We start from the raw sequence: 27,674 nt of genomic DNA, 5'->3' as shown, positions 1-27,674 counted from the left end.
TCGTCAGTTCTTTATTATCATCTTGTTTTCAACATTAAGTAGACACGATCACTTTTAAAACCAAATTCATGTGGATTTGTATACATCAGTGTTACCATAGAGACAGGAAATCATCACAGGCTCTAGCCAGATGCCCAGTCTATTAACACGATATATCTTGCATACGTGTTTGCTGCTACAGACATTCACATTGTATTTCTTCATCAGATATTTTGAATTAAACTGGAGTCAGCTCAGGCTACTTGGCAACAGAAATGATTTGTTCCCAGGCCGTGACTGTTATTTTACATGCTACAAATGGCATTTTGATGGAACAGTTTGTGCTGCAATAACAACTAAGACACGTGTAGTCCAAATGTTACACTGTTCTCTATTTATCTGCTATTTAAATTGCTATAAAAAATAAATGCTTATCTGAATGGTTCATATCACCATCACCACCACCACCACCACTTATATAGGCACATGTTCACACTTCACTCAGCATACTGAGGAATTGGCTTTTAGTGTTTTCTATACACTCTAGCCCACAAAGGTTATTCCTTTCTCTAAATAAGACAGGAATTTTTTAGCTTGTAGGGAAAATGTTTTAAAATAAAACTGCTCCCCTCCAAAAAGAGTGTACTGGTGTACTACAAAATTAAAGATAAGAGGCCTAATACATCAGTGGAGATACACCAGACTTTGAATTTGGCCTAGTATAGTTGTACTAGCAAGATTTGAGAACCTTTTCTTAATATTATCAAATAAGATAATTTATATGCTCCCTAAATTCCATAAACCCCTCTTCAAATTTACAGGCAAGTCTATTAGGCTGGTTTACAATTGGAGATTTGACTCATTGCTGAAAATGATTTTCTCATGGGGTCTCTGAGAGAGGTGAAATAGGTTAAAGGGCTAGCACAGGATCTCAGCACACTGAACCGGTATTGAAAATCATCTTCAGTTTACACCAGAGTTCCCCTAAACTGTGTAATCACACACCCTGTTAAGTAATGCATGCAGCAGGTTGCCAGGCGCCAACAGAGAGAGAGAGAGAGAGAGTGTGTGTGTGTAAAAATCTGATTAATCTTATCCATGCATTAGTCAGAAAATTCCTCAGTGTGAAAATTCTGACAAAAGGCAATTAGTATTCACAGGGATGGCACCACCCTAAATGATTTCATGTTCAAATTTGGATAAATACATATACAAAATATAGCCATATTGGGGCATAAGTAGCCATTTGTACGTATAATTACCCAAATTGTATGCTTAGTCCCCAACTCAAAGCACTTATACACATAATTAAGTCCATCTCTCCTCAGCAAAGTACTTAAATAAGCACATGTTTAAGTACATACAAAAATGTAAGTGCACAATTGTCTGTGGACCTCAAGACTCCCCTTATGAAAACAGGATCCCATAAGGCAGATATTTCATCCACCAGTCTTTGGTTTCAATTTGGGGGAACTTTCCTGGTGTTAATTTATGTTCCATGAATGCAACACAGACAGTGTACTATTTTTTTTAATGCTACTAGATGAACCAGAGAGTTCCAGTGAAGTTCCCTAGCCTATGTGTAGATGGACATGCTTTTAAGAAGTTATAGGAAAAAACTATATATGATGCTTTTTGCTGCCTTAGTAAAGAAGTGTAAGAAAAATAACAAAAAATAACATAACAAAAATGTTTCTATATTTTAGCTATATATTACTCCTTGAATAAGGCATCTAAGTAACATTCTGAGTAGTTGAGTGGAGGGTGGTTAAGTGTGTGCAAAGACCATGTCATTTCAATCATTGCTGCTGTCATGATCGATACCCAAGATTCCCCATCAAGGGCATACTCCTGTTCCCATTGATGGCAACAGCAAAACTCCCACTGACTTCTATAGAAGCAGGATCATCGTCCATGTTTAATCCTGTAATAGTGGTAACCTTTTTCTAATGTGGCCGAAGGCACTATGGTGATAAATACCTTGCCAATAACAAAGAAAGTTAAACTGATAAAAAATAGTGAAACAAAAAAGCAAACCAAAAAATAACCCGTCTCCCTTCTCTGTATCCAAACATGATTATACAGTTGTTCTTGGTAACTAAGCCCTGCATCTCATTTAACAAGTTACCTTCAGAAAAAAATTGCTCCACACCAGTATTGTCTTTATATTGCTACTGAGATTTTAAATAGAAGGTTCCTCATTAGCAGCTGCCGCCTTTGCTGCTGGACCCCAGGAGTGTGCTACTTACTCTAACTGCAATATTCATTTGTTAAATCATAACATGGCACTGCTTTATCTTGAATGTCTGCCAAGTAGTACTAGAAGGCAGTAAGAACAGGCATACAGAAAATGACAAATGGATTGGTGGTGATACTGGAAAGGATACATCTAATTCACTCTGGAAGAAAAAAGATAGGTGGGTATCAGTTTTAGTCAGATAAGGTGAATTATCATTTACCTCACCGTCATTACGCATTACATACCACTTCTCCTTTGGATGAAAAAGGAAAGGCCTGTCAGAGCACAGATATAAAATTCCAAGACAGCTTGATTTTCTGTGGTGGTTTGTGCAGGTCCGTGCTCAGTGACATCATGCTCATTAATGTGGGATCTAAGTGCTTGTGATTTATTATCCTAGCCTTCATGACAAGTTAAGATTCTAAAGAATTTAATTTTTTATTGAAAAATTAAACTTCAAAGAATTAGGTTTGCCAAGCAATAAAACTTTCTGAACATCTGGCACAATGCAGTGCTGTTTTACTGAGTCTTAAGAAAGACAGCCTGAGACAATAACTGAGCTTAGGGATGTGGATGCAGCTGTGCTCCTGAGTCCCAGCAAAATGCTCTGTTCCAAGCAGTGGAGCTCTACGGTGTCATCTGTTCCCTCCTTGTTTCTCAGGGATTAAAATTCTGCCAGACACAGGTGGAACTTCCTGGAAGGGAGATGAAGTTGCACTGGGCTTCCTTATCCCTGGTTCTGGGTCCAATATTCTACCCTTGATTTTTATGCAAAAGTCCACTGACATAGTGAAAGTGTTGCTGTGGACTGCAGATATCATATGGCAGAAACTCGTAACTCTGGTTTATGGACCCTAAAGAAAACCATAATTCAGCCCTCTCCACTGAACGAGTTCAACATCCCCATTTAAAAAGTTTTTGTATATCACAATAAGCAAACTTCAGGTGACTGATCAATTCAATTTATACTTAAGATTTTTTTTAAAACGTCACTGGGCACCAAGAGGCACATATTCCAAACAGTGTGCCTGGTTATATTTGTGTAGCTACCATCAAAATCAAGGGGAGTCCCAGAGTCAAATCCCATAGGTAGCTTTGAAAACCTGCTCCTGATTCTGTGAATGTTTTCTCTGGTACAGCAGCATAAGATCTGATATCTAAATTTAAGAATGGAAATTCCATGAGATAAAAAAATAGCACATTCAAGAATGTTTAAAACTCACAAACCTAAAAATATAAAGATGACAAAATGTCCCTCTAGAGCAAGACAGATGTTATTTTCTTTCCCACTGCTTTTTTTGCTTTGTTTTTCTCTTTGTGTTATCATCACAACTTAGAGTTCTGTGAGAATTATGTAAACAATGAGGAGTCTGGTTAGGGTGACCAGATAGAAAGTGTAAAAATTCAGGATGGGAGTGGCAATAGGTGCCTATATAAGAAAAAGCCCCCAAAATCGGGACTGTCCATATAAAATTGGGACATCTGGTCACCCTAAGTCTGGTGGCACCTTAAAGACTAGAAGAAGTGGGGGGGTTTTTACCCACGAAAGCTTATGCCCAAATAAATCTGTTAGTTTTTAAGGTGCCACCAGATTCCGTGTTGTTTTTGTGGATACAGACTAACACGGCTACCCCTCGGCTACTAGAAACTCAGCATAATTTAGTACAGTACAGATTTATTCCCTTGGCTCTGGGGTTCCACCAGAACCTCTAGCTGGAATTATAGGCCTGTTATTCAGTGGCCTGCTATTTATTATACGTGTTATATGCTATTAAAAACAGAACTATGGTATGTGATTTCTCCAACCCACCCCTCTTTTTAGTTCTCCAAATTTTAAAGCCCAACTGCTTTGAGTAATGCCAGGTTCTGTAGCATGATGTAATCAGTAAATTGCTAATAATTGTCAGCTTTTAGCCTATATACATGTACAAGAAACGGATGCGCAGCATCCATTAAATGTGGTAGATTCACAAGGTACTAGAGTATATTTGTGCTAAGGCAGACAGACTTTTACTATGTTAATACTGCCTCTACTTTCATTCACAGCTGAAAACATTAAAACTTGGGAAAAGGCTGGCAGCAGACTTAGATCAATTAGACAAATAAAATGCTAGTAAATTCTGCTACACATGAGAAGTCAAATTCCATTCGTGTCATGAGTGTTAAGGTTGTGACTGCAATTATAGCAATGAATTTCCAACCTCCATGCATTAGAGAACTGGGGCACACTGTAGTGGCCAATTTTCTATTAGCCTGAGCATGGTTAGTTGGGAATTTTACTTCTAACCCCATTTGACCCATACTGTAAAGGTGATAGATTCAGGCAAGATTATCTTCTGCATCAACAAATTCACACATGGAGTAACTTTACGATCAGCTCTGCTGGCCTAGGTCTGCTGTAGAAAATGTTTGCATTATTATTGGGAAATCAAAGTTATAAACCTGGGAGGGTACACTGATCTTTAGTATGTACAGTTATCGATGGCACACCATGGAGTCGATGGACTCAAGGAGGAATTGCACCCAGCCCTCTTTTGCCAGAGGAAGGATCACTTTTAGGGTATGTCTACAATGCAAAAAAAAAAAAAAAAAGGCAGCTAATCTGTGTTAGCTAAAAGGTTAAAATAGCAGTGAAGTCATGGCAACTCAGCTTTTAACTCTATTTAGCAGCTCAAGTTCAAATATATATGGCAGCCTGAGGCTGAACTTGAGCTTCAAAGATGAGTTGCCATGTCTTTACTACCCTTAGCTCATCCATGTTAACACTTTGAGCAGGGGATTGGACTAGATGATCTCCTGAGCTCTCTTTCAACCCTAATATTCTATTATTCCTATTAACACTTTTTTGCAATGTTGACACCACCCTTACATAGAGCCTTTGACCCACTCATGCTGGGGAAAGGGTAGGATATCCAACCCAACTAAAAAACCATGTTGAAACTGTTAAAATACATCTTCATCTAAATTTGTTTCTAACATGATTTGTCCATCCTGTATGGACAGGACCAAACAGTGTCAGAACCATGTAAAACATGCGTTTTAGTCTGTAATTACACTGGGTGGCCAAACCAGAACCACAGCAGAACTTGACTGTACCTATGCAATACCTTTTCTCTTAAAAATTCCCACTTCTGCATTGCTACCCTGGTGGCAATAGTGGGAGTGCCAGTATAGATTGAAACACCAACTGCCAATCAGTGCTTTGTCCAACCCTGCTCTGAGTGACCGGGTACATTAGTGCTTTCTCCACTTCTAGCACCATTGCAGCTTATCTGTGGGTGGCAATGGTGGGAAATTTTAAGAGAAATAAATCTAATATAGAAAAGACCAGTTTAAAGGCTAGTGTAGATAGGGCCATTCAGAGTGGGAAGCATGTAGGTTCCTGAAGTACCATTTGGTGGATAAACATACAAAAAGACTGTTTCCTAGCATAAATATTTTTGCATTCAATGTCTAATAGTTGATAAGCCATATATACTTATATTATTGTATGTTACAAAATAAAAAACTTCCTGATGCTGCCTTGTTACAGTTGTCACAGTCACACCAAAACTTTCCACATTTTACATTTTTATAAACAAAGATTCCCACCCCCTCTTTCATTTGTTGTCTCTGAACAATCTGTTCACAAAGGCTTTCAAAGAAAGGAAATGTTTTACAATGGATTCCGTGTCTCACTCACCACTCTGCTGAAATATCTGTCCAAAACCTCCACAAAATTATGAATTAGTTCATATACAGCCATCTCGTTCTGAAATATAAATTGAAAGCAAGTAAAATATTAAATTGATAGAAGATATGCTACTCATTCACATTTTATTTTAATATGAGATGCATGCTTCTTTGAAATCAAGTAGAAAATAAATAGTGAGTAGCACAAATAAGTATGTAAGCTTAGCCTCTCTTAGTAGTACCTGTAGAAACGTACATAGATCATTATTACGTACTATATCAAAGCCGAACAACCTGCTTAAGGTGTACGCCAGTACAACTCTACGGCTGACCTAGAAGAAGTCATTACAGCAATGAGCAGCCACTATCCTCCTTGGCATGTGGCCATGGCTATATTACAAGCTTTTGTATTCAGCTTACAGACCTAGTGCTGCTGAAACAGCATGAACACTAATGTAGAGTGGGCTCAGGCATTGTCAGGACAATGTCATGAAATAACAAAGTGTAGACTATTACATAAAAAACACTGCTAAATGCTCAAATCTGGTATATATTAGCAATGACACCATTGCCAACACTGGTGGAACTGGAAAATGGGTACTAAACTTAGCAGAGTAGACAAGACTTCCCTATAGCCAGCAAAAGATCTTAGCCATCTCTTTCTCCTCGCTATCCCACTCAACAGTAAAGTACAAGTATTTCCATTACTTCCACTGTGCACAATCACACTGGTCTTCTCTGAACTGGGAAACTTGCTAAAATTTACGATTGTTGTTCACGCTGATTCAGCTCAACCAGTGGGAGGGCCGGTTTACAAAAAGAACCATCAGCTGCGGCTGTTTTAAGCGCTATGACATATTGGCCTGCACTGAGCCAGGTTAGGTGACATATCACCTGGAGCTCTGTCTATACTTGGGGGAAAATTTTAGCAAAATAATCCTTGTGCAGACACACTCATTGTGAGAGTTCATAGGCCTGGCTACCAGAACTTCCCTGAGAGCAGATTCTAGGTCTTGAATTGGCCAAAATGGCTCACAAGTGGCAGATCACCTCGCCTCCAAAAAACAAACCAAAAAACCTGTCAGAATGGCAGCTGCTTGCTTTTCTGGACCCAGTTGTCCTGACCAGTGACATCTAGCACAATGAGTAGTTGGGACAGCACCTTAGACCAGGCATTTGGCTTGGCTGTAATGATGCTGATATCTGTTGAAAAACCGCAACTCCATCCACCAGGTATCAGTTTGCAAGATACTATTAGTAGCAGACTCATTGGGAAACTGCACGTGACAACAGTTCAGACTGCTGAAATAGTATGAAGTCCAAAGAGACTACTTCTTTCTTTCCCTCCACACCACTTTTTATCTGATAGAAATAAGGGTGCTTTCAGAACAACACCTTGAAATTGTGTAACAGAAATTGTGGAACTGCATTGGGGAAAGAAGATGGAATTGGAGGCTGTAATGAGGAGGTGTGGCCTCCCTCAGTGGTGGAGGGAACGTCACAAGCAGCCTGGTGGGTGGAGCCAGGACCACGCCCCGCAGGTTGGAAGCAGAGGGGGGCAGGACAGGAAGAGGAAGTATGAAAGGCCAGCCCAACACCTCAATTTGGGGGAGTACCGCTAATTTCCTCTAGCAGACCAGACTGCAAGGAGGCGGCCCTCCTCAGAGGTGGATGTGGAGGGATGGCCACGACTGCCTACAGAGGCATATTCAAAGATTAATTTAAATCTACATTTCTCTTACATTTTTTCACAGACTAAATGTAATCTCTTACCTCTGTTTCACTGATTCCAACCACTATAAAAAGGGCTGCATATTGTCGGTACACCAGCTTAAAATCCTTATATTCAATGAAAGAGCACTAGATAAAAATGCAAATGGTTAAACAGTAACTGCCACATTAGACCTAATTTATTACTATACACAACATGTTTATTATATATACTGTAGTTTACACACATAGGGCCCCGTCTCTCATTTACAGAAGTTTCATGAGTGTAACTTGTTAACTTTTAACAAAGTTACTCCTGACTTACACTGGTGTAAAGGACAGAAAAATCAGGTCCACAAAGTACAAAGAGTGTCTCAGTCTTCACCCCACAATCTCCCTCCGGAGGTAAAGGAAATAAATAAAATATGAAGTTAGTAGATAGGGCTTTTCATCTGTGGATCTCAAAGCACTTTACATCAAGGAGAGTTTTATTCACACTTCACAGATGAAAAACTTGAGGCACACAGAGGTAAAATGATTTGCTCAAGATTACACAGCAGATCCGTTGGGCATCCCTCTTGTCTTCCCTTACCTCTCCAAACAAAAACATTTTAGAAGATGACAGGACACAATTGTCAGGTAGAAAATTATACCTATATTATAGATGATATGAGGGCAATGGGTTTTCACTTCTTGCTATCTATCCTTAGACTTGTGGGAGGAAAAACCAGAAAACATAAACATCTATTTCATAATCTATATTGTTATGGCATGAGTCACCAGATGATGCTGTTACACATAGTGTCACAAGATCCTTTTTCTTCAAATGTGAGCACTGTTAAATCTTTTTTTAAAAAAAGGCTGTATTGTTGTTAGTTTTCTGATTATTTTAGGGGAGCGGTTGCGAACAGCAGCAGAGTTTGCTCTCAACCTTAATCGCTCTAATTAGAGTATATTACTGAGGCAAAATTACTTCCTGGGAACTGGGCAATGGTGTCTTTGCTGAGATTCTGGAAAGATGGGATTTCCTGTGTGCTGTCTGGCCACACTCTGTACACAAGTTGCAGTAAAAATATACCCACATTCCATGTAATTGATTTCTCCCCCAGTGGGAAACTGAGCTGCAAGGACCTGACATCTGTGCAGAATTGTCAAATCTTGCAATTTTATTGAGTATTGAAATATTTGGTGTTTTTCTTAAAGACCCAACTCCTGGAGCCATGTAATACATGAGTATCCCAGTTTTCATTAAAAAAATTAAAAGATATGTTTATAATCTTTGTGGCTGCAGATGGAAGTCTGAAAACATGAAACTCAAATGCTCAAAAACCAGAAAGGAAATAAGACCAAAAGTTTGTCTTCAAAATCATGAGATTTTAAAAAACAATCTTATGATTTTAAGGGTCTGACTCATGATTTTTGAATCCTTAGGGCTGGCATGACTGCATCCATTACTGCTTGGCAGAGCTGTGATAGTTTATATCTATTATATAAAGGTCAATGTGCTAGGTCCAGTAAAAATAACTAGGAAAAGGAGAAAAATATATTCCTCTTCTCCTTTGCCCTGGAATTTTCAGCCTCCCTAGGAAGAGGTGGAATCCTCTGTAAGAAAACCAGGTTTCCAACCTGAAAAACACTTACCTATGCAGTATACAATAACCACTTACTTTTAGCCTCTGCATAGATACAAATAGAATAATGACATACAATGGATATGTACGGCTCTTCTGTTGTTAATTATTTACATTTTACTTTTTTTTGGTCAGAAAAGAAGTTAGACAACTTCTAACACAGGAGAAATAAATAACTCTCTATTACTGTCTTAGAACTAATACACATGCTATCTTGGTCACTTTGCCACCTGCTGGTTGGCACTTATTTTCAATCTTGTATTTTATACCCAAAAAACATGTGAGATGTTGCTTCTGAGGCAATAGAACATCCGTGGGAAAGGAAAATTCACAAATCCCGAACAGCCATAGTCTGTTATCTTACGTACATTGAATAGTACTATTCTATGCAATTAGTCCCACTAAAATCAACAATAACATTCTCCCAGACAATCAGGCGTAATAACTTTCTCCTTCAACTCACCTTCCCTTAAAAGTTGGGAGAAGAGAAGAACACCCTAAAGTCAACGCACTTGACCAAATAGGGAAGTGAATTCCAGAGCTGAGCACCAGCCTCTGGAAAGGCACTGCCTCGAGCCCATTCCCAGTTTAACTAGGCGTACTAGTAGGTTAAAGCACTTCAGCTGGTCTCAGTTACTGCAATATCATATGATGAGAGACATGGACTATGAGGTAACCAGGGCTAAATGAGAGAAATCTGAGCTCTATTGAACTCAATGGCAAAACTCCCATTGCTTCAATAGGGCCAGGATTCCATCCAGACTATTTAGTGCTTTACACATCAGAACTAACACCTTGACTTGCACCCAAAAACAACAGAGAGCTAGTGCAGGCTGCAGAGAATACGTGTAAGGATCTCCCTGAGAGCAGCACCACTGTGGTGAGCGGGCAGACAGATTCTACACTGGTTGAAGCCTTTGAATGGTTTTCACATGCAGCAGAATATAAAATGTATAGGAATAAACCAATACAGAGCTAACAAAGGTACAGGTACCTGTATCACTATCATGTATAGATACATGGTTAGGAATATTGGCTCATACATGAGTTGATGAGCCCTCTAAACTTCAGATATCATATCCTTGTAGAGCATGTCTAGAATTCTCTAAAATCTGTGTAAAAAGAGGGACTTTTGTATCAGGTAAAATAGAAGATATTAAAAAAAAAAAAAATCCCCCAAAGTAATTCAAGTTCTATCAGAAAAAACAATTGTGCTTTCACTCATCAGCTCTGGAGTTGGATAACTTACAAACCATATACCAAATCAGGACAGAATTCCGTAGTAATTCATCTAGAATATGGCACATTATCTGACCTTGAGGAAGGCTGCATGGACAAAATATTGGCAATTTCAGGAACACAGAGCAGTGTTAGCATTAAAGAGAAGCACAAGTTTTGTTCCTATTAGTTAGCAATAGCATGCATATGTCAATTGCTATAGCATGTTTGGGGAAAAAATGGGTTTTCTTGAGAGAACCTGCACTACATTTATAATAGACCAACTGTAGTGAAAAAGAAAATAGATTTACATATGAACTTTCATGTCAAGAAATACCTTGGCAGCAAAACCTAACACAAAACATTATAATATTTCTTGAGTGTAGTTCACGGTGTAATATTCTTTTCTCGGTTCCATTTCAAATAAAATGGCTAGATCAGAAGAAAAAAAAAACAAAAAACATACTTGCTCTTTTGAACGAGAGAGGCAATTTTTGATTACTTCAGCTTCCAGCATTGTCCGCTTATGAATTTCCACATGTTCGTAATACCTGGAGAGTCTTGTTTGACCTTGTTTGTTCACCATGAGAAAAAACTTTATCATTTTTCTGTTTGGCTCAGAAATAGTCTCTGTTACAGGAGGTAGGTAAGCAGGAACTGTATTTCTGAAGAAAACAACAACAAAAAATACATGGGAGTCATAAAACACTTTGAAGAAGCATGTAGTTGGTGTTGAATTTTGTATTCACTGGGTCTGATGTCAGTGTACAACTGATGTAAGCAAGAAGAAAATCAAGCCCATTGTCTTTCCTAATATTGTTGGTGTTTTTAATTTGAACTCACTATTGTATGAAAGTGCTGACTGAGCCGAAGCCCGACTAAGAATCTTCTTCTGTGCAATAACACCAAAGATAGCAACCTAAATATTTTCAGATTCTTGCTGTAAGGGCAAGTATCATCATTTTACTAGTAAGGAAGAGACTTCAAATGGGATAACATAACTTAGTGTGAGAATCAGTATGTTAATATCGGTGTTAAACTTGTTGAGCATGGTGTAGAATTAGTCTGAGTTTAGTATTTGTACAGTTAACTGATATGCTGTGCCTTCTCTCCAACCAAATATCCTTGTAAACGCTTAGTAAACACTACTTACTTCAGGGTATTCTCTCTTAAACGCATTAACCATATACATAGGTGCTATTCCACACTGGCAAAAATCAGCATATGAATGTGAAAGGATTTTAATTCCATTAGAAACTGTAAATGTAGGGCAACATTTTCCTCTCCAGTGTGCACAATGGGTTTCAAGGGTCGAATTCTGGCTAGTAATTATGTCTATGTGTTTGCAGGAACAACCTTGGGTCACAGGAAAGCACAGAACAGATTGTTCCCCTGATCTTGGACTTCTCTAAACCTACAAAAAAGATTGTAGATATTGAGAAAGGGGGGCCTACGTGACAAGGGTATAGCCACCTTTCACCTCATTGGCCCGGTGGTCTGGTAGTGCAGTGCTTCCCAAACATTTTACTAAGACAACCTACCAACTGCGTTTTTCTGTTTTTATGATTTGCCATTACGTATATGCACCAGTCTGCCCCGACTATCACAACCCTAATCCTGGCCTGGCCCTGGTGGGGGTGGTTGGAGAGTGAGTCTGCCCTGTACTCACCCCACAGTGAGGGCTCCTGTCCTGCATGGCTGGGCCCTGCTCTAAGCATTGTGACCTGGTGCATGGGGTTGAAGTCCCATTCAGGTCAGGTCCGGCCGCCCCTCCATCATGACAGAGGGGCAGCTGAACCAAACCTAAGTGAGTGGCATTGCGCTAAGCAACATGGCGCTGAGCCTCTGTGCACCAGTTCGCAATGCCGGAATGGGGAGCTGGGCCCAGACCTGTGGGACAGCAGCTGCCATTGCAGGGTGACCTTGCTCTAACAACTCTACTCCTTCCTCTTTGCCCTCCTCTGCAAGGGCCTCAACTCTGCACTGGGCTGGGAAGAGTATGTTTGCAAAGGCCAGGGCCCAGATATGGATTAATCTGGTCCTGGCCATTGCAGTCCATCTAGAAACTTTCTGTTACCCGCTGCTGGGCTGGGACCCACACTACCAGAATGGTTCTCAAAAAGTATCTTTTAAAATGTGCACACATGAAGATTACTCTTGTGGATTAATCTCCAGGGATGTTTGCAGTTGGCCAGAGCATATTCACATATTTACCTTACTTTTTTAGTTTCCATATACATCTGCTTAAGTGGAAGTTTAGTGCTCGAAATTGGCCCCATATACACAGTGCAAATGTCTAAAGCATATTCTGCTCTCATTCCCCCAGCACAACTTCCATTTTTCCATGCAAATGTGAGTGCAAAATATGCAACGGAGACCCATTTTAGCAATAATAAATAGTTGATTTCCCATTAAGAGTTCTGTGGACTGCAATGGACAATTTCCCCTTGAAAACAAGACTACTTGCACATTTTTCTGTGAGCATCCTAACCAATATGGATACTTTGAATCAGCAATTCGCACAGTCAGTATCCTACCAATATATAAGATTAATGCTGGTTTCTGGTATTTAAATCTTATTTAAGATTAAGATTAATCTTAAATAAGATTTAAATACCAGAAACCAGCCGCAGTAATGTTTTCCATCTGTCTTTCTCTAGCTGTTTGGACTTACTGGCCTGTATGCTCCTGTGGTTCGTGTGTTAAAAGTGCAGCCACTTGCTGCAAAAGCTGTCTCGAAATTCTAACCCACAAGTCATGCTGCCTACCTGGTGCTTTACTAAGCTGTAACATCAAAAAATGGTTCCATAAGATCTGCAAATTCCAGCAAGGAGGTGTGGCCTAAGGAAAAGTCAGAGAGAAGTCAGGGGAAAACCCTAATACAACACATGCTACCCTGGAAAAACAACGTACATTAATACAGAAAGTTGAAAGGGAAGCAATTCAGAAAACAGAATAAATCAGAACAGCTCTAAGTAGCATTAACATGCCATCAGCAAAAATCCACACAATACTACCTTTTCAATAGATATTTCAGCATACTTTGACCATTTGCAAATGCTGAAGATGAGCGGGTGCTATCTCAGACTGCAAAGAACTTGGAAACAATTAGCTGAACTTCCATTCATTGTAGCCACTCCCGCAGATGCTGCCATATGTGTAATAGTGCAGGGCTCTCCATCTTCTCAAATATTTCATCCCCATTTTTTGCATCTCTTCAGTAGGTGTTTCCGGCAATAAACATTTTTTTCTTCATGACTAAGTAGCATTTTATGTATTAACCTATTCAGCTATTTTTGTAGTATATTTGTGTGGATCTCAGCCCTTTCTGAGCCTTTTTACTACAGAGGGGAGCATACAGCCCATAAAAATAAAAAATGGTACTAGGTTCTTAGATTGAGTTCTCTAGAGCAGCGGTGGCCAATCTGTGGCCCCGGAGCCGCATGCGGCTCTTCAGAAGTTAATATGGGGCTCCTTGTATTGGCACCAACTCCGGGGCTGGAGCTACAGGTGCCAACTTTCCAGTGTGCCTGGGGCAGTTGGTGGATGGTACGCGCTGGAAGGAGGGTGGGGGAGCTGATGGGAGGCTGCTGATGTATTACTGTGGCTCTTTGACAATGTACACTGGTAGATTCTGGCTTCTTCTCAGGCTCAGGTTGACCACCCCTGCTCTAGAGCAAAGGCCATCTATGTTGCTTGGACAATGGGGTCTTGATTGGGTTCTTTAGGTGCTGCGCTAGAAATAATAATAAGCTTGTTCATGCTGCTGTATACTAATGCAAGATTGTTCCCAATAGTATACAGTTTTTCTTTTTGTCCAGTCCTGTTTAAGTTTCAAGTGCCAGTACTCACAGCATTACTTTCATTTGAACACTATTCCACAGTCTAATAGAACTAATAATACACACAGTAGATCAAATAAAATTAAGCTGATGGTTACCACCAGCTTTTTGATCACATATTTAAAAGATGGGCTTCTTGATTAAACATTTGCTTGCCAACTTTGAGCCAAGAGGGGAATATTAACACATACAGGTTCCTGGCCTTTGAAAGACATAGGCTGAAATTCTGTTCTGTGCCTCCCATTTCTGATGTCAGGAATTGCAAGGGGGTCTACAAAGGGCCATGTAGTGAGGCGGAGTGGCCTCCCACTGAGCTGGAGCTGGTAGGAGTCACTCTGTGATCCCTGGTGGGTAAAGCTAGGCCAGGCTTGCCCTTCCCGCCAGAAGCCAATGGGTGGGACAGGAGGTATAAAAGGCAGAGTTTCTAACCTCTAACCCAGTTCAGTCTGAGCCAGGGAAAGGAACAGATGTCTCCAGGCTACTGCAGCTCCCCGGAGCTGAACCCGTGCAGCACCATGCCCTGCCCCTGGAGGAGACTGACCCAAGTGAAGAGCTGCCAAGGCTACCGCTTGCCGCCTATCCCGAGGAGTCGGCGGACGCTTGTAGAGTGCAGGTACCCAGCAAGGGGATCACAGGAAGTAGCCCAGGGAACTAGACTTTTTAGTCTTATTGGGCGGTTGCCCGAATCTATGTCAGTGTGTTTTGGTTGGCTACTTGCTGACCCACTGGTGGAACACTGCCACTGTTAGGGCCCTGGGCTGGGACTGGTGGAGTAGGGTGGGCCTGGGTCCTCTACCCCCCATGCTGCCAACCCCACCCTTGGGGTAGCAGCCTCCCCACTTAGGCCAAGAAGCCTGTGTCAGTTGGCTGCCCTCCCTGAGGGCCTGAGCCTTAAAACTCTTAGTTGGGCCTGCCCTGCCTAAAAGCCTAATCCTGATGGTGGTGGCGCTCCAGAGGGTAATGAGGCAGAGTGGCCTCCCACTGAACTGGAGGAGGAGGGACCGTCACTAACCCACTACAGGCCACTTACATCTGACCTCCATGTTGCCTACAGCAGGAGGGAGAAACTCTACCCTAGATGGCTAAGGGGCTTTTACAGGTCCTGTTTGCATTGCACAGACAGGCTCTATAGCCAGACAGTACCTTCCACAGTGTATAACTGAAATGCTCATTGAGCCACGCCTATAACGCTGCTGCTGTGTGTCTCTTATTTTTCAGATTACACCAGAAATTCCCTGGAATACAGTATTTGAAGTTACCCATAGATATATCAGTTATTCTGATGAGGCCTCAGCAGGAACCTCTGTCAATCTTAAAGACAATACTGATTACAAATTTAGGTACCGGTTATGCAACCATTACTCCCTCTGAGTAGTGCTCACTTGTGAATAATCCCATTTAAATCTATGACTACACTCATAGTGCTACTCATTGTGAGTAAAGATTGCAAAACTGGGTCATGATTTCAATACTTCGATATTGACTGAGACCATGTGACAATCACCATCCTTATCCTTGTTAATCCAAAATAAAAATGGAAAATGACTATAGTCCACAGAAAAGGACAATGTTACTGGTACTGTGAATCTATCAGTATCTATAGTACTTTATATGGTTCCCATCATCATAGTATCTAGCTACCCCATAAACATTAATTAGTTCACCATGTCCCTGTGTAAAGTATTAACTCCTTTTTATAGCCCGGGAGCTAAATCCGGACAGATTAAGTAATTTGCCTCAAAATCACAGAACTCTGTGGTAAAGTTTGGAATTGAAGCCCGCTTCCTAACCCACTGCCTTGACCGCAAGGCTGTGTGTGAACATTTACATATAATGCAAGCAATAGAACACATGTGACATAATGACAGGCAGAAAAGGGAGATTAGAATTTTTTTATGATGATTAAGTTGTTCTCAGTGAAGGCATGGGTGGTTTTGGCACTGATGGATGGGTGTATCTTTATGTCCTTGGTCTTCTCACTCACTGTTAGGAAAGGAAGTCTCTAGCTAGCCAGTTCAGCACAGCTTAGCACACAAAGAGATTAGTCACAATAATAGCTAAACATATTAAATAAATTTAAAGTAAAGGGTATTAAACATGTGGCACAGTATACACCACATATGCAATAACTCTGAGGATACAGACTTTACCTATGATGATATATGTAACCTAATTATTTCTTGACAGCAAAGCCACTTACAATTATTAAGGTCACCCATATCTCAGGAAAGTAATTTCATTATCCTCAGTGTAGTCTGAGTAATTCCTTAGCCATTGCAGTTTAGGTTTCGATATGAAATTTATCTTCACTAGTTAGTGTTTGGGGGATGACGTCATAAAATCTGGAGCAAGAAGTCATCCCCTACAAGTGAAGATTAATGACCTATTTACAGCTAAGTAAATATATATGCAATATTTATAACCTCAGAAGTATGCATTTGCCAATCACAAGGTTGATATACGAAGTACCGAAATAAATAGTTGAAGGAGTTGAAAGTATTAAAAAATATTATTTTCAAAGTTGCTAATCAACAGACAAACATTTTAATTATTATAAGATGCACTAGGGGCATTTCTAATCTTTAAAATAGCATCATGTGACATAAATAGTTTTTAAATAGATACTGGAAAAATCATGTAACAAAAACCATAGAAGTCAGGAAATTAGACTTGTGCACATGCACAAATGCAATATACATTCAACAAATCAACTTGCCAACACAGCACACATGACTTATTTCAGACAAGTATCCAGGGCATAGTTACATCACTTCAAAAAAGAAAAGACAACAACAAATGTTTAATGACTGAATTCTTGAGCAAGAGCTGTATAAATATTGTCCTTGGATAGAAATATCACCTTAATTGAGAAATAAAACCAGAGACCACAGGCTTCACAATCTCACTACCTTTAGTATGCCCTGAGCAATACACAGCCATAGCTTCCCAAACAAGATAACTTTACACTGGAGTACGGGAGAGAAGAGAAATATGCAGGAGCATGTCACTTCACTCCACCCCAATTGACAAGGCTGTGAGTTCCACCACTTAAATTTGTGGATGTCCCCCAGATATTGCAAATTTCAAGGGATTCATGTGGCGGCCTCCTGCCTTGCCCTGCCTCCCACATTTCCTTATTTCCCCTGGACAGCATGGCTCTTACCGTAGCTATGCTGTAAAGCTCTCCCCTAATTGGTAGTGACTTGTGGAGTACCCTGAATGAAAAAGAAGTCAATAGTGTAGAGGAAGCAGTGTAAATTACTGCAGGATTTCATTGGTGGAGATGACAAACTGGTGAAAACCTGCCAATCTTTCCATCCCTTCTAAACACTGCAGAGCCTGTTTATGTTGGGGTGACAGGCCTCTTTTGTTGATCCACCGTGTTAGAATCCTAAATAAAGCAGCTGAAGTTCAGTGCTAAATGACTGTGACAGATGCAGCTTCTCAACTCCACCTGGCCTTGTAGGAACGATCTCTTTGGGCAAAAGGAATTAGGACAGAGGAAGGCCTAGATGGATACTCTAGGGACATCCAAGCCAAGAAAAGAAGCTTCGGTTGAAGTTTTTTTTTTTCCTGAGTTACCAACAAAGCAATATAAAACATGCACATGCAGCTATAGATATATAAAGTTACTGCACGTGTGGATCCTATTGCAGGTGGGCCTTAGTCCTAACAGTGCCTTCATTAATCTGACCTCTTATATAGATAATCCTTGTGTCAAGAGGCAGATCTTAAAGATACTGTATCTTTAGATGGTTAAAATATTTTTTTTTATGTTTTGGATTATTTTACATGTGAATATTTTGGATCATATATTTATATATATATTTTAATCCTTATCAATTGTCTAATGTAGAAACATACTGATGGAATAAAAGTTAATCATAGCTTTAGTAAAAGTTCAACCTTTAGAAGAATTTGAACCTATTCTTTTTAAAATCTGAAGCAGATTATCCACTTTACTACATAGTATTTGATTAACATCTGTAGGAATGTACAAGTATTATTTTGGTTACCAAAGAACTCACTTTTTCTACCAGCCTCGAAGCTGGTATCCAAAATGAGGCCCACAAGTTTTGCATATGCAGATAATGTGCACATACAGATACTTCTGCACACAAAAGCTGGAGATAACACTCTACCTGATTTATATGTACAAATGCAGGGCTTTGTTGAGAACATACAAGCATACTTTAGGAATCTGGCTTTGAAAATGATGCCAAAGTTGAGTATCAATACCAAGTAGTTAAATTTAAAAATGCTTCTTTAAACAAAACTGACTAGTTCACTCATGAAAACCAAAAACCACGTGCATGCAACATTTCTGGAAAAATCAGATTTTAATTCACTGTTTTGCTTCTATAAAACAAAAGTTAGAAAAAGACTCTTTCTTTCTTAGCTACAAATATATTTACAACATCTGATGAAATGTAAGATGTTACAGTGATCTGTGAAATGGTGTATGTAAAAAAATAAAATATAAAATTCCATCTCTATATTGTTGGGGCAAAATTCCTAATTCTCTCTCCCATCTCCAAGCTACTCATGTAGGTGATTGCATTTCTTACAATGTGATCCTTACTATTCATATATATGTTCTTTGTATGCATTTTTATTATGACTAATGCTGTTTTTGGCTTGGCTTCAGTTAATTCTATGACTCAGTAATAAGATAATTTTATATATGGGGAATTCGAAAGCTCAAGAGATGAGTAATGATATGCAGAGCCTTCCATTTCTACATCACTAGTTCAAATCTAGCTCATTTCAGTCATAAAGATGACATAACCACCTGAGATCTGTTTGATGGCCCATGCAGTCTCAGTTCAGTTTCCATTGGACAACTGTTTACATCACAAAAACCACCATTGCAACTGGTACTTTAATTCATAAAAATGCCTCTCATAACAGAACTGGACTTCTTAAAAATGGGTCTATTTTATGAACAAGATCCCTCTCTAATCCAGAAAGAATCACATTGTACAAAACACAATCACGTACATAAGTAGGGGATTGTTAAACAGTGCTAATGGTTTCTGATAGCAGTACCTGGAGTGCTTTGGAAACTCAGAAACCTAAGTAAATAGGATACACCCACTATGATCAAATTGTTACTATATATTCCACCTTCCTCTCAAAGGACTCAGATAATTTCTGACAAATATGGGAAATATCAAGGTAATATGATCAGTAGAAAGGGAATAAAGACAGGTATTTTCTTTGTGTTGATTTCTATTTCATGAGAAGCAAAACCTGATAACCACAGAGAATGCAAGACAACTTGTAAGAAACAGAACAGTGACTTTACAAATAAAAATAAAAAATCAGACAAGTGAGAAATGATATCTGTAACCTTTCCCTTAAAATAAATTATCTTCATCAATGATTTAATAAGGAGGATACCTTAGTTCCCTTCTGTATTTCCTCTGCAGTATGCCTTTTGATATAACACAGTGGGATGTATACAGTAAATAAATTACTGTAAATGCAGTAATCTAAGTACTCTGTGTTACACTCTATTTAAGAGTACAGCCTTGTAGAGCATCTCTTGGATATATTATCTAAGAGGTATCACAAGTGACTCCAAGTGCAAGACCTTGGCCTCAACTCAGTCCAGGTCCGTGGTTAACACAGAAAACTAAAGATGGTTATATATATGCAATATATCTGGTCTCTCCAGATAATAGTTGAGACATCTTGGAAGGGCAAAGCCAGCACTATGGTTTCCTGAATTGTATCTGTTCTGTGTATCCACAGAAGGACATAAATCACCAGAGCTACCAACCCAGTACCTTTCCCATGCACTAAAATATGTATTTTAACAAATGTACATCATCTTCAAACGCTCGTTATTCACTAGAAGCAAAAACTTGTCTGCAATTTATTCTGTCAAATATTTCACCAATATCCCTTGGTACTTCTAATAAATAAAATACAAAAACTGAACACAGCCTGAGGCTGCCTCAGGGAAGTTTCTATGTGTTAATGTAATTTTTATTCAAATCAGACTCTGTATGTAACCTGAAGCCACTTTGGTGGCCTGTTCGGCTGCCCTCATACCCGGCATCACTTTAGTTATTTCACATTCTAAAACAAAGGGGTTTTTTTGCAATACTTTAGGGCTTACACTTAAAATGTGAGTAAGAAATTACTAATCTGTGAAATAAGAGACTCCATGAATGCTTCATTATCAGACTACTTCGCAAAAAATTAAAAATAAATGTTAGAATTGTAAGCCTATCCCTTACTTAATTGTTCAACTAAACATGCTTTAGCTTTAATACATAGAATCATGGACTTTACCTTTTAGTTTTACACTACTCAAAGTTATGCTAATATTTAAATTTTTGGTAAAGGTTCTTACTTTACAGCATAAGTTAACATACCTTAAAACAAAAGCAATAAATTATTGAGATTCTATTCAGATGAAGAATTGTATTTATGAAATACAATATTTCCTCTCTCTTCCCCCAAAACAACATTATCACTGGCTGATACAAGATGCATTGATACATCAGTGCAGGCTCCTGTATAATATATTACTGCTGATGTGACAATTTACCTGATGGGCTCTCCACAATTAATTTTTTTTATCTGTTGCTGCTTTCATGGAATGATTAATCAATTTAAAGGGGCACAACATATATGTAAAATGCCAATTTGAAAACCTAATGGAAATTTCCACTTTTAGACAAGTTTTCTAATTAGTGTGTTTTGCTCCAGTATTGCTTATTTTTGAACCTCCTTTTCCATCCATTGTCTATTTGGGATTCTGGCATGATAAGTACTTTTATCAATGAATTACACTCAAATTTGGCTGTTCTATGGTCTAACTATCAATCTAGCAATAGGTCACACTCAGTCACTGCCTCACGTTATCTAACAAAAGAAAATCCTGGAACAAACACAGATTTTGAGGCTTTTAAATAATTCTCAATTTGCCCAGGGCTGTTTTCATCCTCCTTTATTTGTGTGTGGTTTGGGGGTTACAGTAAGTTATCCAAATGACTTGGTGTGCTCCTTGACCTCTATAGTTTACTGTTATTCTCTTCGCTGTGGAAAATTACAGTAATGAGAAGTGGGCAACACTTTAGAATTTCCTTTTCCATTGTACTTGCACTATATGGTCCTCAAATTTACATTCTGAATCTCTGCTAGTTCTTCTCCAAGATCTTCTTGTGTTTTACTATTTGCATATCGCTTGATTGCCATTATATAGGTGGACACTGAATATCTGTATGGGAGATTGTTGCCATGGTTTATGACGGGTACGTTAAAAATCCTATTAACCCATTATGTATATAACTAAATAAGACCAACATTTTTCAAAAATAGAAATCTAAAGTTTGGCTCTTAAATACATATTTAGTTGCCTAAGGATGAGATTTGCCAAAGTGCCTAACTCACTTAGGAGCACAAGTCACAAATTACACATCTTGTTGGTTTGCCCAGCTCCCATTTTTTAAAATACACAGTTATATGGTGTTTTGGAGTGAGGGCTGTGTTTTCATTATGTACTTTGTGAGCATATGCACTCATGCATGATGATTTGGAGAACAAAATCAGCAAGAGAAAAGTTGGAAATGGAACTGGTGTGAAGTGAAATAAAGGAGTGCCTAGATGAATAAGAGGTAAGGATGGGGGGGCGAGGGGGGAGAACAGATGAAGGAAAAAGGTCAAAAATGGCTTGAGCCAAGGTGAGAATCTGGAAGATATAAACAAATGAAATGGTGAGAGCAAATAAGTTTGATGTACAAATGACTTTATATTGAGAACTCTTTGGAAATCAGACCATGTGGCTATGATCTTATTACCAAAATAAAGGAAAGTGTACAGTGAGGAAGGAGAGCTCACATAAATCTCCCCTTTTTCTGCAAGTCTTGAATCTGACCTGGGAGTAGGACTTTATTATCAAGTCTCTGTAAAGCATCATGCACCATTATTAATATTTACCAATAATAATAATTTTTGACATAGTCACCATCCTCATCTACTGTTATGTGAGATACAACAGCTGTGGTGCTGGAGTAAGTTCTGTGTAGCCTTAGGTGGAGATGACATGGCCTTCAACTTGAGGACCAAGTACTCGTAAGAAAATCCCAAACCCCAGAAGTCCCTACTCATATAGGGAAATCAGGGAAGGAACAAGGAGCAAAAAGTTTATCCCAGCTTCTTAACTACCAAGGAGCACTGCATGTCTATTGAAACAACAATGAAACCACAGGATCTCAAAATTATGTATTGACATTGCCAAAGAGTTAATCATATTTTTAAGAGCAACTATCTTTCCCACTCTTCGCTGGATATTGATAACTAGTGAAATTTGTTTGAGGTCTCACTGTCTTCCACTCGTTTCTGTTATTAAACAGGGAGATGAATTCTTTAAAATGACCTTGTTAATACTTTTTTTTAATAGTAGGTCCTTCACATGTAGTACCACAGAATGCTTTATGATGACATGCAGAAAGATATCAGATAACATAGTTTGATCCAGGGACGTGAAAGGAGAAAATATCACATAGAGATGGAGTTGAGTAAGAGAAAAAGGCTGACTTGGCTAAATATGTGTTCTTGCAGATTAATAACTACAGTCAGTGGAGAATTGAAGAATCTGCTAATATGGAAAGGGGAGCCGGGTTTAGCACAGGTTAAAGTAACCATGAAGGTTTTAAGGTGAAGCTTTAAGAGGAAGTGACTCAGTGGCTGAGGAGGGCATTCCAGAAAGGAATTAGCAAAACAACCGAAATTTTAACATCCAACTAGGAAGAGTCATCAAGGGTGAGAGAGAGAGGAGGTCAATACTGGAGGATCAGAGGAGGCAGGCAGGGAAGCAGATGAATATAATAAAAAAAATAAAAAATTGTCCAGTTTGAGCCACTGATCCAATTCCAAATCATCTACTGATGGAAAATGTTAAAGAAAGTAGTGTTTATGTAGGGAGGGTGGGAGGAACACCTGACCTTGCTTAACTATGGGTGACATGCAATAAGTTGTCAAGTAGGACAGGATAGTTAAAATCCCTTTAGGTTTATGTAATCAACATAATTGCTGAATTTCAGCGCAATGAGGCTGTGACAATTTGGCCTTATCTACAGTAAAGCTCTGGATGTTGCTACCACTGGTGAAACTGAACTAGTTGTAGCAAGTAGGTAATTTTTTCAAGATTTCCTTAGTGTGAAGAAAGAAAAGGAGTACTTGTGGCACCTTAGAGACTAACAAATTTATTTGAGCATAGCTTTCGTGAGCTACAGCTCACTTCATCGGAGTTCTGAACGAACCAGATAATAAATAACAGATAACTGCCTCATTGAATCACATTGCAGAAATCCTTAATCATTAAGATATTTTAAAAAGTTGCCTTAAAACTAATTCAAAATCAGTTTGTCCTTTCATGAATGATGTGTGGCAGGTGTGTAAAATTTTCATAGAGGTTTCACTGTCAGTTTAAAAAGCATATTCAAAAGAAATAATCTCCTTATTTACAAGACAAATAGCAGCTTATATTGTTAAAAGAGAAATAATTGCAAAATTATTGAAAAGTAAATCGTTTTTTTTATTTCAGCTAAGAATGAAATACAATACACACTTTCACTTCTTTCAGAGTAACAGCCGCGTTAGTCTGTATTCGCAAAAAGAAAAGGAGTACTTGTGGCACCTTAGAGACTAACCAATTTATTTGAGCACGAGCTTTCGTGAGCTACTAGTCAGTTTCAAGTACACTTCAATTTGAGTTCTCATGTACTAGCAGAATACTGCAATGTGTGAGTTTCGAATTTAGCAGGGTATGTTTTTATTTACTCCTCCCCCCGCAAAAAAAACCTCACCCCTGTTTCCATTGCTATTAAAATCACATTTCTAGTGCCCTTTTGTTTGTAAAAGTTTATTTCCAAACAGCCTATATTTTGGGCCATGTTTGCTTTGTATTATTCCTTATAAGAAAGAGGGCCAATAAGACTATGTAGCTGCTCTTTGCTACAGCTATGTCTGGTCCAGTTTTAGGTAGTGTTGTTGTAAGCCATGGTGGTCCTAGAATATTAGAGAGACACATAATATCTTTTATTGGACCAACTTCTGTTGGTGAAAAAGATAAACTTGAATGGTCCCTTGAAATATGTATTAACTACTTATGCTAAACAGTAGGTTCCATCTTGTATTTAACCGTGACAAGGGTGATCAGAAAGCAAGTGTGAAAAATCGGGACGGTGGTCAGGGGTAATAGGTGCCTATATAACACAAAGTTCTGAATATTAAGACTGTCCCTATAAAATCAGGCCATCTGGTCATCCTAGCTATGGTACTAAGTGTCCCAGACCTGAAGAAGAGCTCTGTGTAAGCTGGAAAACTTGTCTCTCTCACCAACAGAAGTTGGTCCAATAAAAGATATTACCTCACTTTGTCTCTCTAACCGTCCAGTTTTAACCAGTCCAAGTGAGGAGTTCCCACAGTTTCCCTTGGCAACAGGGGGATTCCGGTCCTGTCACAAACTTCTTCCCTGCACTCGCACTAAATTTTACCTGCCTAGTGTCATTCTTCTGCTCTCCCTTTCAAGGTGACATGAGCCTGAATACACGCGTTCCTTCGCCCCCTCTGGGTGGCGATACAGAAAGGTGAGGAGGAACGGCAAAGCCAGAGCCGCCCCCACCCCGGAGGGAAACGGGCCTGCTTGGAGGCCCCAGCGCTGGCTGTGAACGTTGGAAGAATGCGGCAGCAATGTGAGGAATCTGCGGCTGGCGCAGCCTGTGAGCCGAGAGACCGTTTTAACCCGACAAACCGCAGGGGCGCCCCGTGCCCACGTGGGTGGGTTGGGGGGCAGGAAGACCCCCTCCCCCCGCCCCATAAGAGGCGGCTGGCACGTCTTTTAAACAAGCCCCTCCCCAGCCACGCCTGGGCAGAGCGGATCGCAGCCCCCGCTCCCCCCGAGCTGATGGGAGCAGGGGACCCCCTGACGCTGAATCGGCCGGACGAAGCACCACCACCAGCTACCGTCCTAGCGACCGTGCACCTGCAGCCCTTGTTGTTATGATGTCACTTACCCCGTGCTAGGAGCGGCGCTGCCCCTGGCCCCCTGCTCGCTGGGCGGGTCCGGGGGGAGACAGACAGACTCCCCCAGCTGCAGCACCGCCCAGCCGGGGTCCCCGGGACCCCTGCTCCCCCCCCCCCGCCTCCGGTGCGCATGCGCACGTCAGCGGGCTCGGCTGGGAGGGCGGTTGTTTCCCGGCACGCCCCGCGCGGCTCCCTGCTCCTCCCCCCCCCCCCCGCAGTGGGTGGGTGTGAGATGGATCGGAGATTGTAATGGCGGCCGGCGGCGGCTCGGCGCTGCTCTGACACCCGGATACTGCTCGGCGCAGCCTCCCCCTCCTCCCCGGGCCCGTCCCGCCCCCTCCTTCTCTTCCCCCCCCCCCCAGCCAGCGTCGCTGCCCCACGCCCCTGCCCCAAGCGGGACGACGAGGAGGAGGAGGGCTCCCCGCAGACAATGGACGAGCACCCCGGAGTCGGAGGCGGGATGGCGGCCGCTCCGAGACCGCAGCAGCCACCGCCGCCGCAGCCAGGGGGGAATATGAATGTGCAGCCTGGCGCGGGCTGCGTGGGGGCCGGAGGCGGGCAGCAGCCTCAGGTCCCGGCGGCCGCGGCGGGTCAGGACGCGGGGGACCGCGCGGAGCTGTCCCGGCCCCAGCACTACACCATCCCGGGGATCCTGCACTACATCCAGCATGAGTGGGCCCGCTTCGAGATGGAGAGGGCGCACTGGGAGGTGGAGCGGGCCGAGCTCCAGGTAGGCTCCGCGGTGGGACCGGCTCCAGCTACGCGGGGGGCTGGGCTCCGGGGGCGGGGAGCGAATGGGCCGAGCTCTGGGTGCGGGAGAGGTTGCGGGGCCCTTGTCAATGGAGCTTGCCAGTCCCCGAGGCCGCCTGCGCGGGACGGTACCTGTCCGAGGTGTGCCAGGCGAGGCGAGGCGACGTCCCTTGTCGGTGAGGCGGGTGGAGGCGCAGCCCCTCACGGCCCGAGCTGAGCTCCTTTCCCCGGGGCAGCCATTTTAGTTTCTAGTATGGCGCCCGCCTGGGCTCTTGGTTCCGGAGCCAACCTTGTTGTACAGGCCTCCCCCCTCCCCCTCAGCTCGCCGGTCCCGGTGGCGATCGGGCGCTGCCTCCCCGCAGGGGCACTGGCGCTCCCGGGGAGAGGAAGACGCGCTCTGACAGCTGCAATAACCTTCCCGAACGCAGGCACTCGGGGGCTGCCAGGGCCTGCCCCTCGGGGCCGGCTGTCTCTACAGCTCTGGCTGCGGGTCACTGGGAGCAAGAGCCCCCAAGCCTGCAAGAGCTCAACCCTCCCCCAAACCCTGGCAGTAAGGTGCTGGGGATCCTACCTCCCCGGAAAGGGGGAGACTCGGGCCAGGGCCTAAGTAAGGGAGCTTCCCAGTGACTGAGGCATGGAATAAATCTGGACTCCCCAACCCTTGGAGACGTTATCAACCAAACAGCTGAGGTCAGTCGGGACTAGTACCGCCTTAAAAGGTGTAGTTGTAGGTGTGTGTTTATCATGAGTAAAAGATAAGAAACTGAACAAATCTTTCAAAGTGGGTGCAGGTATGGTGTTTGATTCTCATTCCAGTTTGTTGTAAATCTTTCCTGCTTTGAGTAACTTAAGTAATAGGTACAGTTTTATTCCTACATACAGATGTAACTAAGTATCTGTTATCAAATATTCAGGATTAGGTTGTGTGCTATAATTGGGACACTCATATATAAATGAATACATGTATAGCTGAATAATCATTTTATGTAGGATAAAATGTTGAGGGGGGTCAACAAGCATGCGGATCAATGGGATCCAGTGGATATAGTGTACTTAGATTTTCAGAAAGCCTTTGACAAGGTCCCTCACCAAAGGCTCTTATGCAAAGTAAGCTGCCACAGGGTAAGAGGGAAGGTGCTCTCATGGATTGGTAACTGGTTAAAAGATAGGAAACAAAGGGTAGGTATAAATTATCAGCTCTCAGAATGGAGAGAGGTAAATAGTTGTGTCCTCCAGGGATCTGTTCTGGGCCCAGTCCTATTCAACATACTCATAAATCATCTAGAAAAAGGGGTACACAGTGAGGTGGCAAAATTTGCAGATGATACAAAATTACTAAAGATAGTGAAAACTCAGGCAGATTGCAAAGAGCTACAAAAGGATCTCCCAAAACTGTGTGACTGGGCAACAAAATGGCAGATGAAATTTAATGTTGATAAATGCAAAGTAATGTACATTGGAACGCATAATCCCAGCTATACATATAAAATGATGCGGTCTAAATTAGCCATTACCACTCAAGAAGGAGATCTTGGAGTCATTGTGGATAGTTCTCTGAAAACATCCATTCAATGTGCAGCAGCAGTCAAA

At 41.1% G+C, this 27,674-nt stretch overlaps 2 protein-coding genes across 14 annotated transcripts in view; one reads left to right on the top strand and one right to left on the bottom strand.

Annotated features, from left to right (window-relative positions):
- AP4S1 (adaptor related protein complex 4 subunit sigma 1) overlaps positions 1–26,360 on the bottom strand; it is a 36,389-nt gene extending 10,029 nt beyond the window's left edge. The window contains exons 1-6 of one of the 9 annotated variants that reach the window (XM_077818984.1): positions 26,217–26,360; positions 13,218–13,290; positions 10,916–11,114; positions 7,664–7,750; positions 5,901–5,969; positions 2,367–2,471 (exon numbers count right to left, since the gene is read on the bottom strand). In XM_077818984.1, coding sequence (XP_077675110.1) covers positions 2,367–2,471; positions 5,901–5,969; positions 7,664–7,750; positions 10,916–11,053 — 399 coding nt within the window. In that variant the 5' untranslated portion in view covers positions 11,054–11,114; positions 13,218–13,290; positions 26,217–26,360. Of the gene's footprint in view, positions 1–2,354; positions 2,472–2,697; positions 2,914–5,900; positions 5,970–7,663; positions 7,751–10,915; positions 11,115–13,217; positions 13,291–25,324; positions 25,451–26,216 lie in introns of those variants that run through there. The other 8 variants (XM_077818988.1, XM_077818989.1, XM_077818985.1 and 5 more) reach the window with 8 other exon arrangements.
- The window catches only part of STRN3 (striatin 3), a 95,451-nt gene continuing 93,467 nt past the window's right edge, over positions 25,691–27,674 (top strand). For all 5 annotated transcript variants that reach the window (XM_077818983.1, XM_077818982.1, XM_077818981.1 and 2 more), the window contains exon 1: positions 25,691–26,064. In XM_077818983.1, the coding sequence (XP_077675109.1) occupies positions 25,765–26,064 (300 nt within the window). In that variant the 5' untranslated portion in view covers positions 25,691–25,764. The remainder of the gene's footprint in view (positions 26,065–27,674) is intronic.

This window comes from Eretmochelys imbricata, chromosome 6, assembly GCF_965152235.1.
Source record: "Eretmochelys imbricata isolate rEreImb1 chromosome 6, rEreImb1.hap1, whole genome shotgun sequence".
Taxonomy (NCBI): domain Eukaryota; kingdom Metazoa; phylum Chordata; order Testudines; family Cheloniidae; genus Eretmochelys; species Eretmochelys imbricata.
The sequence above is the reverse complement of the archived record's forward strand: the minus strand, read 5'-3'. Positions and strand labels throughout refer to the sequence as shown.